This window comes from Psammomys obesus, unplaced genomic scaffold, assembly GCF_907164565.1.
Source record: "Psammomys obesus unplaced genomic scaffold, mPsaObe1.curated_primary_1811, whole genome shotgun sequence".
NCBI lineage: Eukaryota > Metazoa > Chordata > Mammalia > Rodentia > Muridae > Psammomys > Psammomys obesus.
In genome coordinates, this window is record NW_026593286.1 from 31,462,147 (window position 1) to 31,487,731 (window position 25,585).

The 25,585-nt window shown below is 46.0% G+C and overlaps 1 protein-coding gene and 1 long non-coding RNA gene across 2 annotated transcripts in view; one reads left to right on the forward strand and one right to left on the reverse strand.

Annotated features, from left to right (window-relative positions):
* The first annotated feature begins 377 nt into the window (after positions 1-377).
* Positions 378-3,548, forward strand: LOC129683897 (uncharacterized). Its single transcript, XR_008721209.1, has 3 exons — positions 378-439; positions 1,453-1,566; positions 3,476-3,548. It is a non-coding gene; the product is annotated as an uncharacterized LOC129683897 (long non-coding RNA).
* A 15,878-nt stretch (positions 3,549-19,426) lies between these two features.
* Positions 19,427-25,585, reverse strand: part of LOC129683819 (aldehyde oxidase 2) — a 71,756-nt gene continuing 65,597 nt past the window's right edge. The window contains exons 32-35 of the mRNA XM_055616801.1: positions 24,666-24,731; positions 24,365-24,553; positions 19,772-19,939; positions 19,427-19,519 (exon numbers count right to left, since the gene is read on the reverse strand). Coding sequence (XP_055472776.1) covers positions 19,427-19,519; positions 19,772-19,939; positions 24,365-24,553; positions 24,666-24,731 — 516 coding nt within the window. The remainder of the gene's footprint in view (positions 19,520-19,771; positions 19,940-24,364; positions 24,554-24,665; positions 24,732-25,585) is intronic.

Here is a 25,585-nt window from a genome sequence, read left to right on the forward strand (position 1 = left end):
TTACTCTCAGTTACAGAACAAGTTCAAGGCTAGCCTGGCCTTCTGGAGAGCCCACCCTCCCTGGCACCCAAAGAAAAGAATCACAGTTCCTTTCAGTTGAATGTGGTGACATAGGCTTGCAACCTCAGCACTCAGAAGGCAGACGGAGGAGCGTTACAAGTTCTAAGCCAGCCTGGGCCACAAAGTAAAACTTGTTTCAAAAAGCCAATCCCCTCCCTAAAAAGAATGTCAGTTTCTTATTAGCATAGGCTCCAAGCTGCAACCAATGGTAGGAAAGAAAGTAAAATCACTGAAACAGAAAAGGGAAACAGCAAAAGCAAATATTAAAACAGGGCAAGCAGAGCGTGGCTGTTACAGGACTTTAATCCTAGCACTTGGGAAGTAGAGGGGAATGTGTGTCTGTGAGTTCCAGCAGCTTACTCTACATAGTGAGTTCCAGGTCAGTAAGACCCTAACCCCCACCCCCCAAAAAATCAAAACAAAACAGGAGCAAAAATTAGGCACTTTTTTAGAAATGTATTTATTTATTTCTTTATTATCTGTGGGTGGTGGTTTGTGTGCCACAGCACACATGCGGAGGTCAGAGGGAAATTGGGGGGTTGGTTCTCTCCTCCACGGGGGACCCAGGGATAGAACTCAGTTCCCCAGGCTTCGCAGCAGTTGCTTCTACCCACTGAGCCATCTCACTGGCCCGGTACTTTTCTTTTACTTTGGATTTGCTCCAACATGTGACATTTGGTCATTCTCAGGGTGACTCTGATCTTGACAGAACTATGTGAGTATTTGAGATGAGTTAATTTTGATGGTGACGAGACTGACGAGGTTGCTCAGTGGTTAAGAGTGCTGTTGCTCTTAGGGGACCCAGGTTCAGTTCCCAGCACCCATTTTTTTTGGTGCTCACAAACATTTGGAACTCCAGTTCCAGGGGATCCGATGCCCACTTCTGACATCTAAGGGTGTCGGCCACGAAGGTAGGACATGTAAATACATGAAGACAAAACATGCATATAAAGTAAAAATAAATGAAAAAAATCTCTTAGGAAGCTCCAACTCTGGGTCATACTGCTCATCCTGAATTAAGAAATCAAGAAATCTTTGAAAAGAATGTTTCAGGCTGCTTGCTGCATGGGCCTGTGCCTCCAATTTGTGCATGAGGCTGCAGTTAAACCCAGAGAAAAAGTTTCAAATTTATGACTTCAAATGTGATTTTTTTTAATGATTTATTGGTTTGTTGTATGTGCATTGGTGTTTTGCCTGCATGTAGGTCTGTGTGAGGGTGTTGGATCACTTGGGATTGGATTACAGACAGTTGTGAGCTGCCATGTGGGTGCTGGGAAGTGAACTCAGGTCCTCTGAACAGCCAGTGTTCTCAGTGGCTGAGAACATCTCAGTGCTGAGCCATCTCCAGCACCGCACCCCCCTCATTCCCTACTTTTTTTTTTTTTGAGACAGTCGCACCATATAGTAGAGGAATTTTAATTCAGAACATGGCTGTTCTGGCAAGAGATCACATCCAAAGACCTTCTCAGTCTGTGTGATCCGGGCTGGAATCCAGGAGACAGAGAGGTAAGCAGAAATGAGTTCAAGGCCAGCCTGGTATAGAGCAAGTTTCAGGTAAAGAAAAGCTTAGATCCAGGCATGGTGGTACATGCCTTTAATCCCAAACAATGAAGGTAAAGACAGTTTGTAGAAGTTTGAAAGTGATGTTTAATGGAGTGGCAGAAAAAGTGACGAATCAGAGAAAGATGTGACAGAATAAAGAGAGAGGAAAGGGAAGCTACTTAAGGAGCAATACAGAGAAGGAGAGGGCAAGGAGGCAGTTTTACCCGAAGAGTTTTATAGACAGGTTGAAGACAGAATGAGTCAGAGAATAAGGGGCCAGAAGATTAGAGAAGATTGCTGGAGTTAGTTTGAGGCCAAGCAGACCAATTCAGAGGCTGAAAGACCAGATTGAGTAAGTCAGCTGGGAGAGGAGTTTGAGCCAGAATAGCTGAGTTGAAAGAGCCAACCTAGAACTTAGCAAGAACAAGAAAGGTGAATTTATTAAGAAGTAAGTCTCAGGCTGGGCACAGTGGCCCATGCCTGTAATCCCAGCACTCAGGGAGGCAGAGGCCTCGATCTCTGTGAGTTCGAGGCTAATCTGGCCTACAAGCAAGCCCAAGACAGCCAAGGTTACACAGAGAAACCCTATCTTGAAAAACCAAAAAAGAAAAAAAAAAAGTCTTAGAGACTGAAAACATTCTAGGCCTAGGTTAGATTGTATGGAGGCTAGAAGCTTCCAGGACTAGGCCTAGGTTAGCAGGAGGCAGTAGGCCTCCAGCACAACTGAAGCAGGCGAACGGGAGTTACTTTTACACCATATAGCCCTCACTGGCCTGGAACTATGTAGACCATGCTGGCCTTGAATTAAATATGATTTTTTTTAAAGTTCTTTATTAAGATTTATATTATCCAGATTCTAGAACATCAACTTACAGGAATCACTTGCATGCAGACTCCACTCATTTTAGGATTTAGAAGTACTCACCCACGACAAAGAAAATACATCTCTAGTAACCACTCTTATCCCTAAGAAACCAAATTAAAAAACAAAACAAACAAAAAACCCAAACTAACCATATGTATAACCATTTAAAGTAACACAAATGATAAAGCAAATTCCTGACATTTCCATTAGATTTTAAGCTAAGGGATTTGTTTTCAAAAGAACTTAGATTTTTTTTTTCATTAATTTCAATTTTTCACCTCAGCCACCCAAAAAATTTCACTGTCTCTTCTGCCCTTACGCCTTAACGCTCTGGACTCTTCTGTGCTTCTGCTCCCTTCTCCCCTTGGACTTCTGTGGCCGAGGAACCCCTAACGTCAGCAGATGGACCTGTGCATAACTGTGCCCTGGTTCCTGCAAGCCAAAGTCTCTGTGGCCTCAAGTGACACGGGCCTCCACTCTAGTCCCTGTGCTTCCCATCATGCACCACAGCTCAGCTCGCTAGTCGCTAGTCACGCTAGTCACTTCTCGTCCTGGCTCACCTCACCTTCTCCGCCCCCTTCCGGAGCCCGCCCACTAGGTACCATGTCTGTTTTCTCCTCCACTTTCTGGCCATTAGGCCCAATTCACATGCAGCTTTTCTCCTCTTTTGAAAGCTCTTCAAACCGGATTGGACTTCCCACGGACCCTGCACATTCATTGTTCCAGTTTTATTTTTGTTGTGCTGGGGTTCAGACTCAGGGATGAATCGAACATACTAGATAAACTCTCCATCACTGACCTGCATTTTAACTCTTAATATCCTCAGCCACAGTACAAGGTTGATTCATTTGCTCTCGGTTACCTGGGAAACTGAGCCATCTAGTATTTCTGAAGCTCTGATCAGATGTTTTCCATAAAACAGTAAAACAAAACAAAAACAAACAAACAAACCAAAACCCCCACGGAAATAAAAGCAAAACAGTTAGTGATCGTGATAATTCATTCCAGAATGCCCTTCAAAATCCCAAAAGGCACGCTCACTCGCCGAACGATCATCCATCATCGAACGAAGGAAAGACCGCTTCTCTTCTGTCAAATGCTGGGACCGAGAACCACAGCCGAGGCCCCGGGAAACGAAAGAAAACCTTGCAGAAACCTTGCCCTGCTGGGGCTCAGTGGCTCCTGCCTCAAAGGCCTGACGTGTGTGTCCGCCACCAGGCTCTATCAAGCAAAGATGCTGCCAGCACACCTGTCTTTCTGCTCCAGCATCGACCTTTACAGTCTTCTCGGAGACAAATCACTAAACATGCCTCAAACACTGCAGTGCTTGTCCAGGCTGGGGACACTAGCTAAGTAAATAATTTGTAATAAATGATTCATCTTGTGAATGTAGTTAGATTTGAACAGTGGTTCTAAATTTTGTGACAGGGCTCACCCCTCCCTCCCACCAGATAGAACAGGAATATCAGTTTGGAGTCCAGTTAGGATTAAGAAGCCGTCCTTTCCCTTGGATAGCCTGAGGGAGGAAAGAGAGAATAGTTATAAACAGCACAAAACTCCCTCTAGTTAAAAAAGATTCTTGGAGGCCAGCGGATCTGGAGTTCAAGGCCAACCTGGGCTACATGAGACCCTGTCTACAGAACAAGGGGGAGGGGTGAGTGGCGGAGGTGGGCTGGTGAGATGGCTCAGAAGGTAAAAGCACCCAGTCTGACAACCTGAGTCAGAGGTCAGAGATCAACTTGTTTCTCATCAGGGAGTCTCACTGTCACTTTCCAAAGCATTCAGTGCTCTCAATTTTCTGTCAGGACAACAGCACAAAGCTGAAGGTGGCTGAACCCCCCAAATACACATAGGGGCTAGTCAGAGGGGCAGGAATCAGCAGACCTGGCTTTAGTTTTGTATTTAAGCTGCAAGTATCTCGTACAAATCAGAGAACAGAATGTTTAAAATATCTTCATCTGCTACATCCTCATTTTAAAATTTTGTGTAAAAGGAATAACTTCAGGGCTGGAGAGAAGGCTCAGAGGTTAAGAGCATTGACTGCTCTTTCAGAGGTCCTGAGTTCGGTTCCCAGAAACCATATGGTGGCTCATGACCATCTATAATGAGATCTGGTGCCCTCTTCTGTCATAAAGGCATACATGCAAATTAGACCACTTATATACACAAATAAATAAATATTAAATTTTGGCTATCATCTCCTAACTGACTCATTCAAAGCTGTGAACGTTTAGTGCTGCAAATTTAACATGTTGCAACATGCTTAACTTACTTGCAAATCACAACATGCTTAAGATGTTGGCTACGATACAGTGATTTGAATAAGCACTTGCATAAATCTAGGGTTCCATGGAACATAGTTTGAAAACTCCTTTTTCCTCTCTCGGAGTGATTATGATTTAATTCAATGGTCTTACCTCTAGGAAACAGGAGCAGCTTACGCTATAGGGATAGCCCAAGGTTTAAACGTCTTTGGGTCATCTCTTGGGATCTAAAGAAAAAAAAGACCAAAGCTTACCATGTGTACTGTAACACATATTCGCCTACAGTGTTTAACCAGAGAAAGCATATCAAATCTTTACTTTTTTTTTTTTTTTTTTTTTTGAGATAGAGTCTTAATACATGCTTCTAGCTGTCCTGGAACTCTATGTAGATCAGGCTGGCCTGGACCCCACGGAGATCCACCTGCCTCTGTCTCCTGAGTGCTGGGATTAAAGGCGAGCATCACCACGCCTGGCCACATCAAATCTTAAGGTTTCCAGACCTCTCATTAGAGGGGGCAGGATTTCTCTGGTTCCTGGGGAACTGGACCCTGGCATTCCTTTTGAATGATAACTTTTATCAGCACATGAGAAGAGAAAGTGACGGGGTTAGGATGCTCTTTCCCAGTGTCATGGTGACAGCGCTGGCTGCAGCATTTACCAAGGTTGCATGATGTGAGCTCCTGCTGCTTAATCCCCAAGCTCTCCTACTGTCCTGAATTTGACTCCATTATCTTCCTTGTGGTTTAGATGTCTATCTCCTCTGAGAATTCATCCTCTTAGCTTTGGCTTCAGGGCTACAAACACCTTCAGTACCTCTGCTCTGCTCACGTTTTTGTTTGAAGGGTTGACCATCATGTCCATTTTAAATTATTTTGACTTTTTGGTGCTGAGGATCAATCCCAGAGCCTTATGCAGCCTAAATGTGCACTGTAGCTCTGAGTTACACTCCCATCCCCACAAAGGTGTAAAAAAATAAAACTTTATCCTAGTAGTGGAAAGCTGTAAAGACTTCCCAAAGCATTTATTTTCTATTCATATTGGGAATGTATCTCAGGCAGAATATGTGGATCTTTGAATCTTGTGACTACAAACAAAACAAAATAGAAGATAAAATTTTTTTACCCAGGCAGTGGTGGCACAGGCCTTTAGTTCCAGCACTCGGGAGGCAGAGGCAGGTGGATCTCGGAGTTTGAGGCCAACCTGGTCTACAGAGTAAGTTTCAGGGTCTACATAGTGAGACCCTGTCTCAAAGCAAACAAGCAAGCAAACAAACAAACAAACAAAAAAAAATAGCATCATCAACAACAACAAAAGCAAGGGGAAAAAAAAAGGAAATTTGCTACACTTTTACCTTTCAGGACTGTTTGTTCTTGATTTCCTTGGAAATATTGTGGAGCCCTACTATCAAGGTGGAAGTCAGGCATTCCCAGATAGTTTCTGAGCTTGGAATAAGATTATGGCTCCCTCTCTGCCTGGTCTGGGGAACCCCAGATCTTCTAAGGAACATCATAGAGTCCTCAGGGAAATTACAAGCCCAACCATCTCGTGATAAGAAACCCATTTAGCAAGTACCAGGAGATTCCTGGAAACACCCACCTTATGCTAATGAGATGTCTTGGTGTCTTGGCTTTCAACCAATGACCTTTAACTGTACCTGGGGTCTTCCCCCTCCCACAGGATAATTAAGTACTGCTTTCTCCTTCTTATGATAGGGCTGTGTTTCTGTATGTAATCAAGTATCCCTGGCATCCCCAGCCCCATCAAATCAAACACATTCACCCTCAAAAACCCTCCTACTACTCAAGGTTTGTAAGCCCCTGTTTTACCCAAGATAAAGGGGTTAGCATCATCTATTTCACCATGACTGGCTGAGACTCATCATTTATTCTAGGGAAGGACAGGGGCCCCTTCTCCCTAAAGGACCCCTGGGGCTTGGCAAGGCAACCACCTACTTCTACCATTCACCAGCGTGTCAGCATGCATCTATGCCACCATTTTTCTACCGCTCCACCCATGGCAGTGCCCATCTGTGGGAACAAGCGGCTGGCTGTTCCTGAAGCAGCCATTTTGTCCACCTGGACAAACCAGCCTCCTGCCTCTGCCTCTCTCAGTTTTGGAGCTCCGAGGAAGCGAGCCTGCATTACTGGCTGTTCATAAAGTCAGTAGCCGCCGCCTGGCTCAGGTTTCAGAGCCCTGCACTCCTTTGATTTGGTGCTTCACGATCTCTCACCCAGAGCATGCACTTCTGTTTCCCACCCGCAAGAAACTCAGCACAGAATGACAGCTACGTCCTGGGACAGCCCAGACTCCAGCTGGATGAAGAATGACAAAATATAAGTGAACCTGGTTTCTCTTCTCAAAGGCCTTCTCTTATTCTCCCCAGTCTGTGCAGCCATGCTTGTATTGCCTGGACTGGGCTAGCACTGGACAAAGGTCCTGCCTGGTCTAGTCTGAGGTAAGGTTTCTCTTCTGGTAAAAGGTGAGATTTTGAGGTCTTTCAAAGCTCAATTCCGAGCTGGGGGTAGTGGCACAGCCTGTGATCCAACACCTGGAAGGCAGAAGCAAGAAGATCATCACAAGTTCTAGATATTAAGTTCCAGGCCTGTCAGGACTACATAAAGAGACCTTGTCTGAAAAAGGCCAAACCAGGACCTGGCAAGGTGGCTTGGTGGATAAAAGTAATTGCTGCCAAGCCTGAGAACCCGAGTTTGAGTCCCCAGGCACATAGTGGAGAGAGAGAGAGAGAGAGAGAGAGAGAGAGAGAGAGAGGGAGAGAGGGAGAGAGAGAGAGAGAGAGAGAGAGAATACCTGAAAGCTGTCCTCTGACTTGTACCCAAAACCTATGCATTTTTTAAAAATGTAATTAAAACATTTTGTTTAACAAAAATTAAACCAAACCAAACACCTGCTTCTTATTTTCTCCACCAAATCTGGGCCACTTGGGTACCTTTTCTGTTCTAGGGTGGAGATCAATATTCAGTCTGTCCTCCTCCCCGTGTCTGGAGTCTGACCTGCTCCCCAGCTTCTTAGCCCAAGACTGTAAGGCTGCTTTCTTTGTTAGTCTGAGACTTAAATTGCCCTACACGGAGGAGGATAGGTAAGGTCCTACTAGGATAGAACCAAAGCATCACCACATGGTGGTGGTTAGAAAATATTTAAACATGATATGTAAGTCATGGGGAGGGTGTGCCTAGGGCACAGTTGATGCTGCTTAGGTCACACTTCTTTCCCACACCCTCCAGACAGGGTTTCTCTGTGTAGCCCTGGCTGTCCTGGACTCGCTTTGTAGACCAGACTGGTCTCGAACTCACAGAGATCCGCCTGCCTCCGCCTCCCCCAGTGCTGGGATTACAGGCGTGGGCCGCTGAGACCTGCTGGGGCATGTTTCTTAGAGGGCTTGCAGTGTAAATTATTGTCATTGGTGTCACACGACTGTCTGAGATTCACTGAGATCCACACGATCCAGTTCTAGCCCTGGATTACCTCAGCTGACCTTTGTGAAGCTTTTGTCATAACCTTATTAGGGTTTTGAGTTTTGCTGTTTTGCTGCTTTCCTCCCATTATTTAAAGTTGACTAGAAGAGAGCTGGGAGGCAGTGACAGTGGTAACATCGCACACCTTTAATCACAGCCCTCAGGAGGCAGAGGGAGAGTGATCTGTGAGTTCAAGGCCAGCCTCATCTCTAGAGTGAGTGCTAAAACAGCCAGGGATACACAGAGAAACCCTGTCTGGAAAACCAAAAGAAAAAACAAACAAACAAACAAACAAACAAACAAACAAACAAAAAGGTGACGAGAAGAAAAGAGTCCTGTGCCAAGGCTAAGCTGGTTGCTTGGGTTGGCGTCTGAGCACCAAGATATCTGAATGGAGCTCCTCGCCTCTGGATCTCAGTGAGGGCTTCTCGGTAGAACTTGAAGATGACTGATGGTTTCTCTCACAGTGAAGGAAAACAACAATGTCATAGACCTCTCATAAAGGAGGGGTATGTGGCAGCCTTAGCATTCTGTCACCCATGATAATTAAAAACAAACAAACAAACCTGCCTTTTTAAAGTCTGTCAGTATTCCACAACAAGGAGAACCACAGTTGTGGCATCTTACAGCTTTCTAGTTTTACATTGTGTGTTTCTTCCTTTCGGGAAAAACCTACCTAGTAAAATCCAAATGCCCAGATTGCCCAGCGAGTGGGCCACCACACTCCTTGGTGTGGTACAGAGCCCGGCCAGGATCATTCCCTTGCCTTACTTTGACTTGGGATTTTTTTTTTGTACTTTTTGGCTACAGTATCGACGGTAGTATATACTCTGACGATCGCCTCTGCTTCTTTATTTGTTACTAGACATCAACCTCAGTGTCTCTCCTCCACTCTCCGCCCGTAGAATGTATTGGATGTGGTCATGCGCTTTGTATGAAACTTCAGAAATCTACTGATCCGTTTTAGACTTTTTATACTGTACTTATAATCAAACTTTTACTCTAGGGTACTGAATAAATTTAGTCTTATTAAAATATATGGCCCCACACTGATCTTTGCTATAACTGTCCTTTGCCTTCTGCCTGGTGCCACCCTCTCTCTAACTCTTCTGGTCTCCACTCTGGGCTTGGCTGGCTCTTGAGAACTCCGATCAAAGCCACACATCCACTATAGAGGTCAAGGCCCATTTCCCTTGCAGCTGACGTCTATTTCTCGCCTCTGGTTTCATGCTCCAGCATCATTGATGGCTGCCATCCATTAAATTTGTGGAAATTATAGCCTTAGATTCATCATCACCATCACTGTGCGACTCGGTTGGTCTGGGCTATCCACACCCTACATATTCCAAAGAAAGGCTCTGTCTTGCAGTTCCTTGGAGAGAACGCCCGAGTCTTTGGTATATCCCACCTGATACCATCTGGAGCAAGGTCAGCCACGAGAGTAGTTCCCCGCCTGTGCCATTTATTCCCAATAAAGATCTGGACTCTGGGCTGGTGAGATGGCTCAGGAGGTAAAGGATGAAAGGATGACCCCTACAAACGTGCACGTAAAGACGTAAATGAGAAAAAAAATCTGGACAGGAAGGTGAAGCGAGAGAATCTGAAAGACGGCGAGGTCTGAGGGGCCTTGTGCAAAGGATGAAAAATTAGCATACAAGAAAAGCAAATTGGCCAAGAGGAAGGCTGGACTCCCACATTTCCCCAGGCCGTACTAAATCTAACGGATCGTGTAGGCACAGGGGTGCTCCAGAATGTCTCAGGGTGATCTGTGGTGCACTATACAACTAAACTTCAGATCTCTAGGTGGAGACTCAAGGTGCTAGTGAGACATGTAATATACATGTAAGTTGTATGTAGAATTACACGTAACAGGGCATGTGCCTTTAAAGTATACCCTTAATATACTCTCCTGTGGTGATGCAGTATGATTTTTAAAAAATCTCACATTTTAAGAAACTGGAACTTTTGCAGAAGCTCACATGCAGAGTTAATAATACTTCTTGACGTCACTTCAGACTTAAGACCCTGTTATGTCTAATGCTAATGCACAGCTGTAATCTTAAATAATACACTCTTCCATGCCCCTGGCTTGAAACAACACATCTGTACTGAAAAGCAACAAATACAGGAGTTGAAAGCAGTCTTCTGAAATGAACAGCCACCGTAAATGTTGAACACACGGGTATTGGCTGAGGAACACCAATGCTTGTTATCTGATCAGCCGGGGTTGGGCGGAGTCAATGACTTACTCTCCTGTAAACTCTGTTAAAGATTTCTGTAAAGTGTCACTCATTCCTCCCCCATGGAATACTTTCTATGCCATTCAATAACAGAGAGCAAAGCCCTTTGTTAGAGACTGACACACACACACACACACACACACACACACACACACACACACATCTTTACTTGCTGAGCCATTTCACCAGCCTCTCAAAAGACTTTTACAAATGAATGGCTTTATTTTACACAAGCTGCTGTAAGCTGCTGGGGGAAAGATCAACAGACCTTAGGAAGACAGGTAGATCTTCTGAACTAGAATAGCCACCCAATCAGGACAGCATGTGGTCAGGGTCATTGCCAGTAAGATTGAGGCCAGCATGAACGAAGTGAGAACTCAGTGGCCCTCTGGTTTGGACCACACCAGCAGTTCTCCATCCAGATGTGTAACTCAGGGCAGGGCACTTTTCATTTTTCTCTGAGACAGGGTCTCACACAGCTCAGGCTTACCTCAAAAATCACCATGGCTGAGGATGATTGTGACCTTCTGATCCTCCTGCCAGCAGCAGAGATTTTAGATTAAAAAAATATACATTTGATAATAGTACTAGAGCGCTGGATGCAGTTCGGATGTAGAGTGTGCACCTAGCCTGTGGGAAGACCTGCACCCCACTGTGGGCACTGTAAAAACACAACTCAGCACAGCTGGCACGACACCAAAACAATGTCAGAGGAGACGGATTCCACAGTAGAGTGACTGCTGTGTCAAGTGTCACCAGTTCCTGCAGGGAACAAATCCATTCCCTGCATCCTGGACATCCATGTTTAAAGCAGAACTAGTTTTACAAGCTATGTGCCAAACCTCTTCCAAGAAGGCACCAGGGCTGGGAGAATCGTGAGTGTGTGTGCGTCAACGCATATGCACGTGTCAGGAGAGGAGGTTCGGTACTCGGGCGGACTCTTCCCTGAGAAATCAGGACAGAGGCAGTCTTCAGTCTTCTGGCTCAAAGAATCCATGTGACCGTGGGACGCTGGGCTGGCCAGTTTTCTGTGGCTAGAAACATGCTGAGGGCTGCACGTTTCTATTCGCTGCAGTCTATGCGCCCCAAGAAATGGAATAGAGTCCCGTAGGACTGGCAGCACCAGCTCCTCCAGTGCAGAGAAATCTGAGCTGGGTATGGGATGAGGGTCCAGCCTACATCATCCTGAGCCACCAGTATAGGTAGATGGGGCATTGGACAGGGCCGTTATGTTCCCACCTCCTCTCCTCTGCCATCTGGGAGGAAGGGGCTCCCTTTATTGAACTAAGCAGGTGACCCCTTTAGTGCTACTAAGGGTCACTGAGTCTGGGCATCCTGAGAAAAAGGCAGGCAGAGAATGTGAGGGGTAGGGATGGCAAGAGAGCAAGTGCTACAGAGGAAGGGGAGTGGGTGACCGGAGAGCCCCGTAGGGTTGGCAGGTGAAAGGTGAGCCCTGAAAAACTAGGTCAGTCTTACACAGTAGCAGGCGTGTCTAGGGCGTTTCTAGGGAGTGTCTAGCTGTTTGCAATGGAGACTAATCTAAAAAGGAAAGGACTTTCCCCGGCTGTGGTGGTTGGGTGGCTCCTCCATGATTCAGCACTGTCAAGGCTGCTATTCAAAATGTGGTGTGGACTGCAAAACCTATCTGCAAACGGGTGGAGCTGTTTGATTTTAGCTTCCCGGGAAATGGAAACAATGTGCTAATGGCTTTACCTGTGTTTCTACCATGTCACTCCATACATCTCATCTTTTCTTCCTTCCTTTTCCTCCTTCCTGAGGCTAGAGATTGAATTTAGGGCCTCGGGAGGCTAGGCGAGCACACCCCACATCCAGAGCCCTACAGACCACAGCTTTGTAACTACTCAATTTTTCCCCTACTGGTATTAACAAGGTCCCAGGTTTGTTCCTTCTTCCTTCCACTCCTTCTTTTTTTCTTTCTTTCCCTTCCTTCCTTCCTTCCTTCCTTCCTTCCTTCCTTCCTTCCTTCCTTCCTTCCATCCTTTTTTTTTTGTTTTTGAGGGTGCTATATTGGAACTGTGTCTGTAGACCAGCCTGGCCTCTAATGCACAGAGACCCATCTGCTCCTGTCTCCCAAGTGTTGGGAATAGGGGCATGCACCACCAAGCCTGGCTTGCTTTTTGATCTATCCTATCACCAAATTTCCCAAGGTAGCATTTTTTTATGAGGATGTGAAATCTTTTCTGTTTTAAAATGGAAACAATTTTTCTTTTTCAAATCTTGTTTTAATGCTAGTGTACTGTCCAAAATTAATCTCTAACCTCACGTGCCCAAAAATCAGGTTATTTCCTGGAATGCTGGGCGTTGTAGTTCTTAGAAAAATAATAAAGCCTCATGGGAAAGTATGGTGGCCTATAGGTGTCTTTGGGCCATTTCAGTTAGGAAATTCCAGGTAATTGTCCTAACCAAAGTCCATCTCTTGGTCAGTTTGGTCAGTGTTTAATATTTAATAAAGCTTGCTTTAAATTTGGCCAAAAATGTTGGAATTGGTTTCCTCTGGTGAATCTCAGGATTAACACTGGCAAGATGATTTAGCATCTGGAACCTATGCTGTAAGGAAAGAATAAACTCCTGAAAAGTTGTCCTCTGACTGCCACACAATCATCATGGCGTGACTGTATACATACACACACACATAAACACACGGGGGGGGGTAATTTTTAAAAACTTTTTAAAAGCTTTTTAAAATCTTGTTTCTAAGAAGCACTAATTTGAAACTTTAGTATTATGTCTCTCTTTTTAAAAATATGTTTAAGGGTTTTTTTTTTTCTTGTGGAATTGTGAAGGATTACACAAAACACACTTTTTCTCTCTCCCATCACCAAAAGGGCAACGACAGAGAGATTGGCCTCCTGTTGTGCCAGGCAGCTCAGACTGGCTCAGAGCGGAACCATCAACACTGCCTTTTTCAAGACATTAATTCCAAGAAAGGCCCTAACCCAAACAAAGTGCGCAAAGCTCTGAAAAGGGCTGGTGTGAAGGCTTATTGGGTAGGCGAAGCCACTTGCAACCAAGTCTTATGGAGGGTGGAGGGAGAATGGCGCCCAGCCAGCTACCCTCCAACTCCTCCAGCCCCATGCACACACAAAATAAGTGTCCACATAGAACAAAGCAGAAGCAAAAGTCTTGAAAAGCAAAACTCTAGGCTGGGCATGGTGGCACAGGCCTTTAATCTCAGCACTTCCGAAGCAGAGTCAGGCTGATCTCTGTGAGTTCAAGGCCAGCTTGGTCTACAAGGGAGTCCAAGATGGCCAGGGCTACACAGAGAAACCTTGTCTCTAAAAATCAAAACCAAACCAAACCAAACCAAACCAACCAAACAAAACTGTAATAAATGCTGACTCAATGGGATTTTTGTTTTGTTTTGGTAACAAAATGTCTAAAATTAGGCTGGGCATGGGGGCTTACACCTTTAATCCCAGCAGAGGCAGATGGATTATTCTCTGTGAGTTTGAGGATAGCCTGCCTGGTCCACAGAGTGAGTTCCAGGACAGACATGAAAATGTGGGTTTTAGTGGTAAGTTCCTGTTTATTCTGGCCTTAGGAGGTCAGCTTGGTTTAATTTGGAAATATTTCTTCAGTCTTGTAGGAGAGGCATGTTTTGAAGGTCATTAGCAGTTATGGGTATTTAGGGAAAAACTTAACTCTAGTGTTTATGGAGGGACTCTACCCAGTATTTTTACATGCATTATTTCATGTAATTCCAAGGGAAAAGTACTGAGTGTTTTACCATCATTTCTGTTTAAGAAAAAAAAAAAAAAATTCAGGTAAGTCATTATTTCTCTAGTGGTGAGGAAGAGGTTACCAAAGAAGGAGGTCCTAAACTTTCCAAGGCTTGTGTTCTAGTATAGAACTTCTCACTTTCTTAGTCACCGGAACAAGCTGTATTTTTTATTTTGGAATCCAACAGTTAAATACAAAACCTGCTAGTATTTATGTTTTATGTGCAAGTGAGTGAGGTGCCCCCAAGACCAGGAGAAAGTGTCAGATCTCTTGGAGCTAGAGTTACAGGCCGTTGTGAGCAGTCTGGTGTGGGGTCTCAGGAATACAAGAATTCTTAACCTCTGTGCCACCACAGCCCACCTCTCCTCTCTCCTCTCCTCTCCCTCCCCCTCTTCCTCTCCCTCCTCTCCCCACTCTGCTTCCCTCTCTTCCACCTTCTCTTCCTCCTTTCCCTTCTCCCCTTCCTCTTTCCTTTCCTTCTCCCTTCCCCTCTCCTCTCCTTCTCCCCTCCCCTCTCATCTCCCCTCCTCTCTCATCTCCTCCTCTCTTCCCTCTCCTCCCCTCTCCAGATCACCTCCCCTCATCTCCTTCCCTCCTCTCCGCTCTCTTCCTCTTCTCTCCTCTCCCCTCATTCTCTCTCCTCTTCCTCATTCCTCTTTCTTTTTTTCTGAAAGAATCAGACTAACTTTGTAACCTATGTTTCTTTAATTGCCTTATAACTTATATTTTCAAGTTTTAGGCCCATGTTAATTAAAGCCTCTTAGTGCTTCTCCAGAGAGCCGAGGAATGTAAAAGTTCCTGACATTAGCCATCTGTGAGGGCAGAGATAAGGAAGAGAACAAGCAGAGATCTCTACTAAATGGAGAGAAAATCACGGGCTAGTGCCTGTGAGATGAGCTTTGTTTGGAAACTGGGCCAAATGGCCCCAATCCTTCTCCTGACCTTTGATCCAAAGCCTGTAATTCCCACTCAGAACAGACATGGGATGAGTTAATCACTCTCCCACCTTTAACTGTGGCTATATCTCATATGACAGGAAATTCCAAACTGACTGGAAGATCAGATATTTACGACAGGGCTGACCAAACCTTAGGATGCCCAGAACCAACCAATTATTTTAAAAGTTAAATACCTCATCCAATCATGAATTGCCAAGAAGGCAACCCCTAGAATTCCCTGCGCCTTGTCTTTTAAAAACCTAAGGCCTTTGTCTCCCAGTGCTGCTCCTTGCTGACCAGCAGGGGTGACCCCATTGCGCAATGGTCAAGAGGAACCTCTTGCGATTTTGCATCAATGGATGATTAGTTTCCTGGGTTTTCTTTATGCCTTCTTATATTTAGGCTCATGCTGGGCCTAACACTTCTCCTTCTCCTCCCCCTCCTCCTTCTCCTCCTCTCCTCCTCCCCTCTGCTTCTGAGACACTGTGTTGCTATGTATCTCTGGCTAGTCTGAAATTAACTGGCAAGCTAGGTTGGGTTTGAACTTAAAATAATACTGCTGTCCGTGCCTTCTGAATGAAAAAAAAAAAAAATTGTTCATTTCAGCCATGGCTACAGCATTCTGTGCCACCATGAATCATTATATATCTTCTTCACTTTTTGTTTGTTTGTTTTTAGAGAAAGGCTTTCTTTGTATAGCCCTGGCTGTCCTGGAACTCACTCTGTAGACCAGGCTGGCCTCAAACTCAAGAGATCCACCTGCCTCTGCCTCCTGAGTGCTGGGATTGAAGGTGTGTGCCACCACTGTCTGGTTATCCCCTTGACTTTTTTTTTTTTTCCTTCTCTCGGTGCTGGAGACCAAACCCAAGACTTTGCATATGCCAGGCAAAGGTACTTCTATTGAACTATAGCCCCAGCTTTAGATCAGCATATCTTTCAACTACAAAAGAAAACAAACAAACAAAAAACAGTGTGGTCAACAGCCTAGCATGGTGGCTGTTAGGTCTAAAGAACCCAGGGCAAAAGGGGAGCCACCTCGCTCAGTACTAGTACCTGTGGCTCCTCCCAGCACCCCTCACCTGGCCCCTCTCCAAACCTCTCTTTCCTGGGAGCTGGGTTTCTGCTTCCTTTGCTCCTGCCTGCTCCCTACATAAGCTCAGTCATTTTGGCTATGCCACTCTCTTGGCATGGGCTGCCTAGGTTTTCTGTGGCTCCTCTCTTGCTTTCTCTCCCCCTCTTTCCTCTCATAGTCAGGTTTATCTGCAGGCCATGTTCCCCCTGGACTCCTCCCTCTGCCTGCTTTCTCTCTTACATCTACAATAAAATCTTCTCTGCACTTAAGAGTACTCATGTCCTCCTCCTTTTATTTCCTATTTTCAGTCAGTGGCACAGGCCTGTAATCCCAGCACTTGGGAGGTGGAGGCAGTTGGATCAAGAATCCAAAGTTGGACTGGAGAGATGGCTCAGAGGTTAAGCGCACTGTCTGCTATTCCAGAGGTCCTGAGTTCAATTCCCAGCAACTAATATAGATGGCTCATAACCATCTATAATGAGCCATCTATATTGAGATCTGGTGCCCTCTTCTGATGTGAAGGCATACATGCAGATATTGTATACATAATAAATAAATAATTAAGAAAAAAGAATTCAAAGTTATCCTGGACTACATAGCAGTTGTAAGGTTAGTTTGGGTTACGTGAGATTGTAGCCTGCATACAGGATTCCACTGTGTAAACTTTGTTCCCATAGAACTTCTGTTCACTCCCCTGAGAGGAATGCCTTTGCCCCCACAATGTAGGGCATGTATATGTTTCCTGCCCCCTCTTCAGAAATGCCCATCCCCAGTAACACACTTCCTCCAACAAGGGCACACTTACTCCAACAAGGCCACAGCTCCTAACGGTGTCATTTCCTGGTGCTCAACCATTCAAATCAATGCTCTTATAGGGGCCATTCTTAGGCAAACCACCACAGAAGCCCAAGCCAGGCTCAGTGGCTCTTCCTGTTGCTGTGGATCCGGATGTAGAACTCTCAGCTCCTTCTCCAGTACCATGTCTGCCTGCATGCCACCATGCTGATACACACAGTAACTTCGGGGTTCCCCAAGTCTTATCAGGGACTGGCCAGTATTTTCACTCTCTCAAATACTCCTGAGGACAGTGCAGTGACCTGGCCCTCCACGTTCTCCCAGCATTCCTACCTGTGACAGGGCATGGCAGGTGTGCCCAGCCTTCTGCCCTGAACTTTCCACCCAGGGGGTTGAGATTTCTCTCTCTCAAAAGTTAGCTCTTCCTTATAAAATCCAGACATTTTGCTCTCTCTCTCTCTCTTCTTTCCTCTCTCTATGTGTGCTTTCTCTCTCTGTGCCCCACTTTTCTGTCTCCCTCTGCATGGCAATTTCACTGACCCTTTCCTGTGAGTTGGTGAGTTGGTGAGTTGGTGAGTTGGTGAGTTGGTGAGTTGGTGAACCCGCTGGAGATCTGCCCCCAATTTGGCTTGAATTGGCTCACTTCAGTGGCGGAGATAACCTTACTTATTACTTGGGGGGAAACCGTCTTCTCTGCCTCAGCACTAAGTTCTAGGCGTCGTGGGTACACGTGATAATGGGTACACGTGATGATGGGTACATGAGAGGATGGGTACACGTGATGATGGGTACACGTGATGATGGGTACACGTGATGAGTAAATGTGGGGAGAGATTCTGGTTTTTTATTTTTTATTTTAATACAGATCTTTGAGTGATAGGTCATGGGAAAAGTATTTTCCCAACTCAGATTTCTAGGGATGAAAGCTCAGAAGAAGCCCTCTAAATACCACTCAAATCCTTTCAGGAGTTCATATCTGGGGCATGCCCATTTTGTAAAATGAGTTTACAAGGAAAGCTGTACACGTAAATACACACAAAGTAAATCCTGGTTAAAGTGTGTCCACAGGAGCTGGGGAGACGGCTCAGTTGATAAAGTTTGGATCCCTAGCATCTATGCTTAAGGCCCTGTGACCTCAGCACTGGGGAGGCAGAGACAGGAGGGTCTCTGGGGCTTACTGACCAGCCAGCCTAGCCCAACAGTTCTCAATCTGTGGGTCTCAACCACTTAAGTGGGTGTTGAACGACACTTTTACAGGAGTTGCCTAAGAACATTGGAAAACACAGATGCTTACATTATGATTCATAATAGTAGCAAAATTACCGTTATGAAGCAGCAATGGAAATAATGTTATGGTTGGGTTCACCATAATATGAGGAACTGTGTTAAAGGGCCACAGCATTAGGAAGGTTGGTGGGGTTCTGGATTTTGGCTAGGGTTCTGGAACTTGGCTTCTGGACAGAGAATGGGGGGGGGGGGGTTCTGTTTCTCTCAGAAGCAGCTAGAGCGCGTTAGGGCGGTGTCCTTGTGCTAGGTAGGCTGGGGTGTGGAAAAGGTTTTCCATGTTACAGTTTAGCTCTTTCAGCATGAGATTGCCAGTGGCAATGGAAGATTGGACACACACACACACACACACACACACACACACACACACACACCCCAACATAATCACAGTTATTTCTAGTCGAAAGGATTATGGTTGATTTTAATATTTATCTTACTCTTTTTCAAATTATTCTAGCTTTTCCAAAGTGGACATGTGTTATTCTCATTTTTTTTTGACAGTGTCTCACTATGTACCCCTGGCTGTCTTGAAACCCACTATGTAGACCAGGCTAGCCTCAAACTCACAAGCCTACTGCCCCTCCTGAGGGCACCACCAAGCATAGCACATGTTACTATTATAAAGACAAAATGTAAAACACTATTAAAATGAGCCTTATAATATCAAATATCGGTTTTACCATGAAGTGATATTTAGGAACCATTGATGAATATTTCAGAATATTTGGGACTGCTCTCAATTGACAAAAGTACCTGGTTGATGGGCACTTAATTAGGAGACAACTGGTGTTTACAAGGACATACTGGCCAGGTCTCAGCAAGGAACCCTCAGAGTTGGCAGAAAGCCCTGTCTCACAGGCCCCAGAGCCCAGCAGCCTGGTCCTGAAGAGCCAATACCAGCTACATGCTTCACTCCTTCCCACCGTGTGTGACAGCTCTGCCAAACAAGCTGATTGCGAAAAACATTCCGAGTCTGGAAACGCAGGAGTCCATTTTCCAGAAGCCAGGCTGTGAGAAGGCTGAGGACAAGAGCCTCAGGGAAAATTCCAAGGAACCTTTATTACGCGTGTTCAGTGAGCTCAGCTTCCATCCCAGACAAGGATGCTTATTGTAAAATGGGACCCAGAGCACTGTTTTGAAGGTCACATGTGCTTAAGCTTTTGAGTAAGAGACAACGAGATCTTCCAGTGGCCATGTGATGAGCAAGGCAGGAACCCTGACCTTCGGGGCGTCGGGCCCCTCACACTGCCCACAGAAGAAGCGCTAGTCTGTGGCAGATGACTGTCATCTTTGCTGTGTTCTGGAGAGTGGGATGAATGTCTGACTCACTGCTGGGCAAGTCTCCTGCCTCAGCCTTCCGCTACAGCTGGCTGTGTGATTTGCTCGTATCACTTTATAGCTTGGTCAACCAGATACAGGTTAGGTCACAAAGGAGCCAAAGGAGCAGGAAGGAGGGGTGAGTTTGTGGGAGTTTATGGGGACAGAGCGACACCCTACCATGTCTGTGAACTGATCTGCACAGGCCATCCGCACCCGCTCTGGGGTCGCTGGGCTCCTCGCTGTGAAGTCCTCGGCTAAGTCTCTTTGTCTGCGTGCAGCAGCCACCGCATCAGCAATGGCAAAAAACACAGATGACGCTAGGAACATGCCAGATTCACCAAGGCCCTGCAAGAAAACATGTTTGGCTAGTTCATTGGTTTGTTTTTTGTTTTAAAGATTGATTTATTTATTACATATACAGTGTTCCGCCTGCACACCAGAAGAGGGCGCCAGATCTCATTATAGATGGTTGTGAACCAATAGGTGGTTGCTGGGAGTTGAACTCAGGACCTCTGGAAGAGCAGCCAGTGCTCTTAACCGCTGAGCCACTTCTCCAGCTCCTCATTGGTTTTTTTGAGATAGGGTCTCACTTTATGTCTCTGGCTAGAAAATCACTATGTAGATCAGGCTGAACTCACAGAAATCACCTGCCCCTGAAACACATCTTTTTTTGTTTTGTTTTGAGACAGGGTTTCTCCGGGTAGCCTTGGCTGTCCTGGAACTCACTCTGTAGACCAGGCTGGCCTCGAACTTACAAAGATCCTCCTCCCTCTGCCTCCCTAAGTGCTGGGCTAAAGGTGTGAGCCACCACCATCCAGCCAACTCATTAGTTTTAAGAGCTTCTATAGTAGAGAGTGAGCTACTTTGGGGACAGGGCCTCATCTTGTTGAGCGTTGTATCCCCAATTCCTGGTACACAACCCTAATAAATCACTTCTCAAACATCTCAAATATTTCTTGACCAGCATGTTGACCAAGTGAAACTCCTAGAAATCTTTAAGAAATTTGAATTTTCTAGATCTTCAATTGTGTCTGGGTTAAGTATTTATATGTTCCATCGGAAACAGATGCATGTGTGTTTACATGTATGCACACATACAAGGTTTACATGTGTTTCTGTGTGGTGAGGGAAGGGCATCCTGATTAGAACCGTCAGTGGATTGAACCTGACAATTTCATGAGCAGAGGGGGAAGAAACTTCCCATTGTGACACTGAGGCTAAGGGAAGCAGGGTATTTGTCTAAGTTTGGCTTCTATTGTTGGAATAAAACAGCATGGTCAAGCCAAGCATGGTGGTGCATGCTGTAATCTCAGCACTCAGGGTTTGAGGCCAGCCTGGTCTACAAAGCAAGTCCAGGACAGGCAAGGCTACCCTGTCTCAAAACCCTGTCTCAAAAAACAAAAACAAAAACAAAACTCAGCGTGATCAAAAGCAACTTGGGAAGGTTTATTTGGCTTACAGATCCTCATCATGAAGGAAAGTTAGGGCAGGAGATCCAAGCAGGACCCCGAAGGCAAGGACTGAAGCAGAGGCTATGGAGGAACACTGTTTACTGGCTTGCTCTCATGGCTTGCTCAACCTGTTTTCTTACAGAACCCAGGACCACTTGCCCAGGAGTGGGACAGACCACAGTGGGCCCTCCCACATCAATCCTCAATCAAGAAAATGCCCCACAAACTTGCCTACAGGCCAGTCTGATGGAGGCGATTTCTCAGTTGAGCTTCTTCTTCCCAGGGGTCTCTGGCTAGTGTTAGCTGACAACCAACTAACCGGCACAGTGCTTGAGGACAGGAAGACCCAGACAGGTGGCAAACCTTCATGTGCAGGCAACAGGCAGGGAATGCAAGTGAGGTGTGGGCAGTTCAAGGACAGCAAGCAGAGAGGAGTGCCAGGGACCGAGGAGAAAGAGACCCTCCATGTTCTGTCTGAGGGGATAGCTGTTCTTTGCTTCTGGCTAATTGTTACCGTCCATGAATGCACCCACAATACCCAGATCATTCACTTTTTCAATATTTACTTCATGTATGCATGGGTTTGTTTTGTTTTTGGTGGTGGTAGGGATTGAACCAGGGGCCATGTACACAGTAAGCAATCTCTCTAACCTTTATTCCCAATCTCTATTTTCACTTTTTGGCTTCTGAGACGAGATCTCGTGTGGAACCCAGACTGTAAAATGTGCTGTGGAGCAGCCCAGGCTGGCTTTGAACATCCCCAAATTTTCCTGCCTTTACATCTTGGGTGCTGGGATTATAGGTATGCACAGCCATGCTCCTCTTGGCCCTTGTTTTTTTGTTTGTTGGTTTTTTGTTTTTAAATTCATGATCCTCCTGCCTCTACCTACTGAATGCTGGGATTACAGGCATGCCCACCATGCTGGCTGCCCTGCCTGGAAACTCTCAACCTGAAGCTGTTCTTTATAGGCTCTGGGCTCCTTCTGGCCTTCTCCTATCAGATGGCTTCTAGTCCAGCAAGAGTCTGAAGGTTCTATTGATGTTCCTCTCTTTGATCAGTAATGGCATTGCCAATCCAAGTTTTCAGGCAATACTTAGGCTCAAGTGGGGATTCAGTTTCGAAATGATGAAATTCTTACAGATATATTTTTGTTTAAAAAAAAAAAAGAATTTACTCTTGAATGAAAAAAAGAAAGAAAGAAAAAAAGGAAGGGCATTACTGCTTCTAGGTACGGTAGAGGAGAAAGTTATTGTAGACAAAAGGGAGAGCACAGCCAGAGGCAGACACATCTGGGAGAGCACAGAATGAATATGATCCTGAGCCAGGCTGCAGGAGGAGAGGGAAGAAGGAAGGGCCAGGAGACCAAGAGGCCAGGATGGTAGAGGGTAGACCAAAAGTAGAGGGTAAACAAAAGGACTTCATTGTATAGGAAGGGCAGCTGGGGGAAGGGCGGCCCAGCCCCTCAGCTGGAGAAGTTTAAGGTAGGGGGCAGGGCATGCCAGGTGTAGCCTTTAACAGTAGTGACTGAGGCATGCTGGGAGAACCTGGTGGCCAGGTCCACTTTGATATATTAAGCAGGCGCCTACCTCAGTTGTACATCTGTCCAGGGTTTGGGGCCTTACGACGCCTAGCTAGAAGTTTCCCAAATATTTTAAGGGAGACTTTATACCTCGTACCTTGTGGAAGTTTCCATCTGAGGTTTGTCATGATCTGCATAAAGTGATGCAAACAAAGTTGACCTTTATCTTAATTTGCTGTTCCTTTCCTTCAGTCATTATTAAAGGTTGGCCTGTGTCTGTGCTTCCTGACACTACTGACGTTTGAAGTCACATGATTCTTTATTGTGGGGGCTGTCTTGCATGCTAAAAGCTGTTTAGCCATACCCCTGGCCTTGGAGTATTGCTGTAAAATTCTTTAAAAAATCCTTTCAGCCAGAAATGCATCTAGATGTTATCAATCCTCCATGCTGTGTGTGTGTGTGCGCGTGTGTGTGTGTGTGCACGCGCGCAAGCTTGTGTGCTTGTCTGTCTGTCTTGGTCAGGTATAGGAAATCTCACCACAGTTTGGGACCCGCTGTTCTGGATTCCTTTCTGGGTTTGGCTGAGGACCCTAAGTCCCCCAGGGGTGTCAACTTACCTAATCATAAAGGAGGACCATTGGCTGTGGGGAATCCAGGCCCTCTGTCCACTGATGCCTACGGTTTCAATGTCTTCATTCTCATTTATTCTTTTGGTTTTGTTAGGGTTGTTTTGGGGGTGGTGGTGGTAGTGGTGGTTTTGTTTGTTTGTTCGTTTGTTTCTCTTTTTGAGACATGGCTAGCTTGTGCTGAGCTGGAACGCTCTCTTTAGTCCAAGTGGGCCTTAGCCGACCCTCTGCTGGGATTACTGGTTTGAGCCGCCACGCCAGCTCAATATTGCATTCTTCCTCCATTCACCTCCTTTTATGGTGTATGCGTGTGGGTGTGTGGGTGCATGTGTGCGGAGGCCAGCGGACATCCTGGAGTGACCATCCTTCTCTTCCCACTGGCCTGGAACTCACCAATTCGGCTAGATTAACTGGTCAGAAAGCCCCAGAGATCCTCCGTTCTCTGCCTCCCCAGGGCTGGGGTTTCAGGAGTATAACAGCATGCCCAGAATTTTTATGTGGGTGCCGGGGATCAAACTCACAACCTTATGCTTTCAAGGCAAGCATTTTACTGATGGAGCCGGGGCTGTTCCTCCAGATCCTGATAAATACATCAGTTCTTAGATGAGGTGTGGGCATGGCAGCCCGTGCTTGTCATCTCAGCCCTTGGGAGGTGGAGCTGGGGGGTCAGGAGTTCAAGGTTATCCTTGGCTACATAGTGAGTCTGAGGTCAGGGTTCCATAACTAACTAACTAACTAACTAACTAACTAACTAACTAACTAACTAACAACTAACTAACTAACTAACTAACCAACCAACCAACTAAGAGCCAGTGGTGGTGGTGGTCAAGGGAGGCAAAAGCAGGTGGATCTCTGACCAAGGCCAGCTTGGTCTACAAAATGAATTCTAGGACAGCCAGGGCTATACAGATAAACCTTGTTATTAAAAATGAAAACAAAGAGAGAAAGGAAGGAAGGAGACAGCGACAAAGCTTTAAAGTAACAGTATTATTCTCTCAAGAAGTCCCAGCTTTTCTGTAAATTTCAGGGAAAGAAGGTACTAAGGAACCAGGGCCCAGGATTGCTCCCGGCAGGCATTTCTCTCTCCTGGCCCACAGCGTTTCCTGGGTGGCTTTCTCTGGCCGTGCTCCCTGGGCTGCTGCAGGGTGGTGGGACGGGTGGACAGGCTTTTACCTTTGAAGAGTAGATGGTGAGCGGGGTCTGAGAGGACGGCAGCAGGGACACGTGAAACTGCTCAGGGATGTCGGCGGCCGTTGGGATTTTGTACTCGTTCGGGCTCCGGGAGTGCAGGACGCCCTCAGGGGAGTAGTGCAGCTCTTCAGTGGTGTAAAGGCCCATTCCCTGGATAAATGCGCCTTCTATCTGGAGAGGGAGCAATTTGAAGCCTTGTGGCAACGTTTCCGTGTGAGAAGGTCTTTACGGAGCCCTCAGCCACTCTTAGGAAAGGGTTTCCCCCAGGAGGGCCTGCACCTACCTGGCCAACATCAATGGCGGGATTCAGGCTGCAGCATGCATCCATGACAATGTCTGTTCTGATTTTCTGAGACAGATAAAAATGGCCTCTTTATAAAAACTTGAAATATACTATTTTTAAGGGGGGGCGGGGAATTTAGCTCAGGGTTAGAGCGCTTGTCTAGTATGAACAGGCCTTGGGCTTGATCTGAGTAACACACACACACACACACACACACACACACACACAAAATGAAAAATAAATTGCTATTTTCAGGTTAGCTCAGAACATAAAGGTAATTGCTACCACAGCTGGTGACCTTGGATTCAAACCCTGGACCCACATCTTGGACCTGAATTCAGAAAGTTCTCATCCACACCTGTGCTGTGGCATGCATTCCACCTCCCCCACAATAAAGAAATGAATTCCAAAGAGTTTCTTGCTATTCCAGAACCACCGTCCCGAACCTTATCAGTATTAAAAGACATCTGACAGACTTCACGTGGAGCGCCAGGCCTGGCACCGACCTGGGAGATCATTAAAAGGCTGGGTTTCTGTGTTTATTGTTTTGACTCCTGCTAAGTGATGCCAGAGTCCAGGACTTGTTGGCTGTGTGAGTGAATCGCCTGGTAGATAATTGAGCCCGCCTGTCCACCTGATTCCTTACCTGGCTTCCTTGCTCTAGTAGAATTCACGAGTGTATCTAGTTCCCACAAGGGTTGGATGCAGGTGGCATTGTTGCCATTTTACTGGGTAAACCATCTAGCACACGGCGTGTATACGTTTAGAAGGGGTCAAGGGTAAGTGTTGAGGCCAGCTATCAAACTCAGACTCTGTGGATCTGCTTCCTTCTCTGAGAAACAGTGAAACAATCCTGCTCTTCTGTTCTGGAGCTGTGTGTGTGTGTGTGTGTGTGTGTGTGTGTGTGTGTGTGTGTGTGT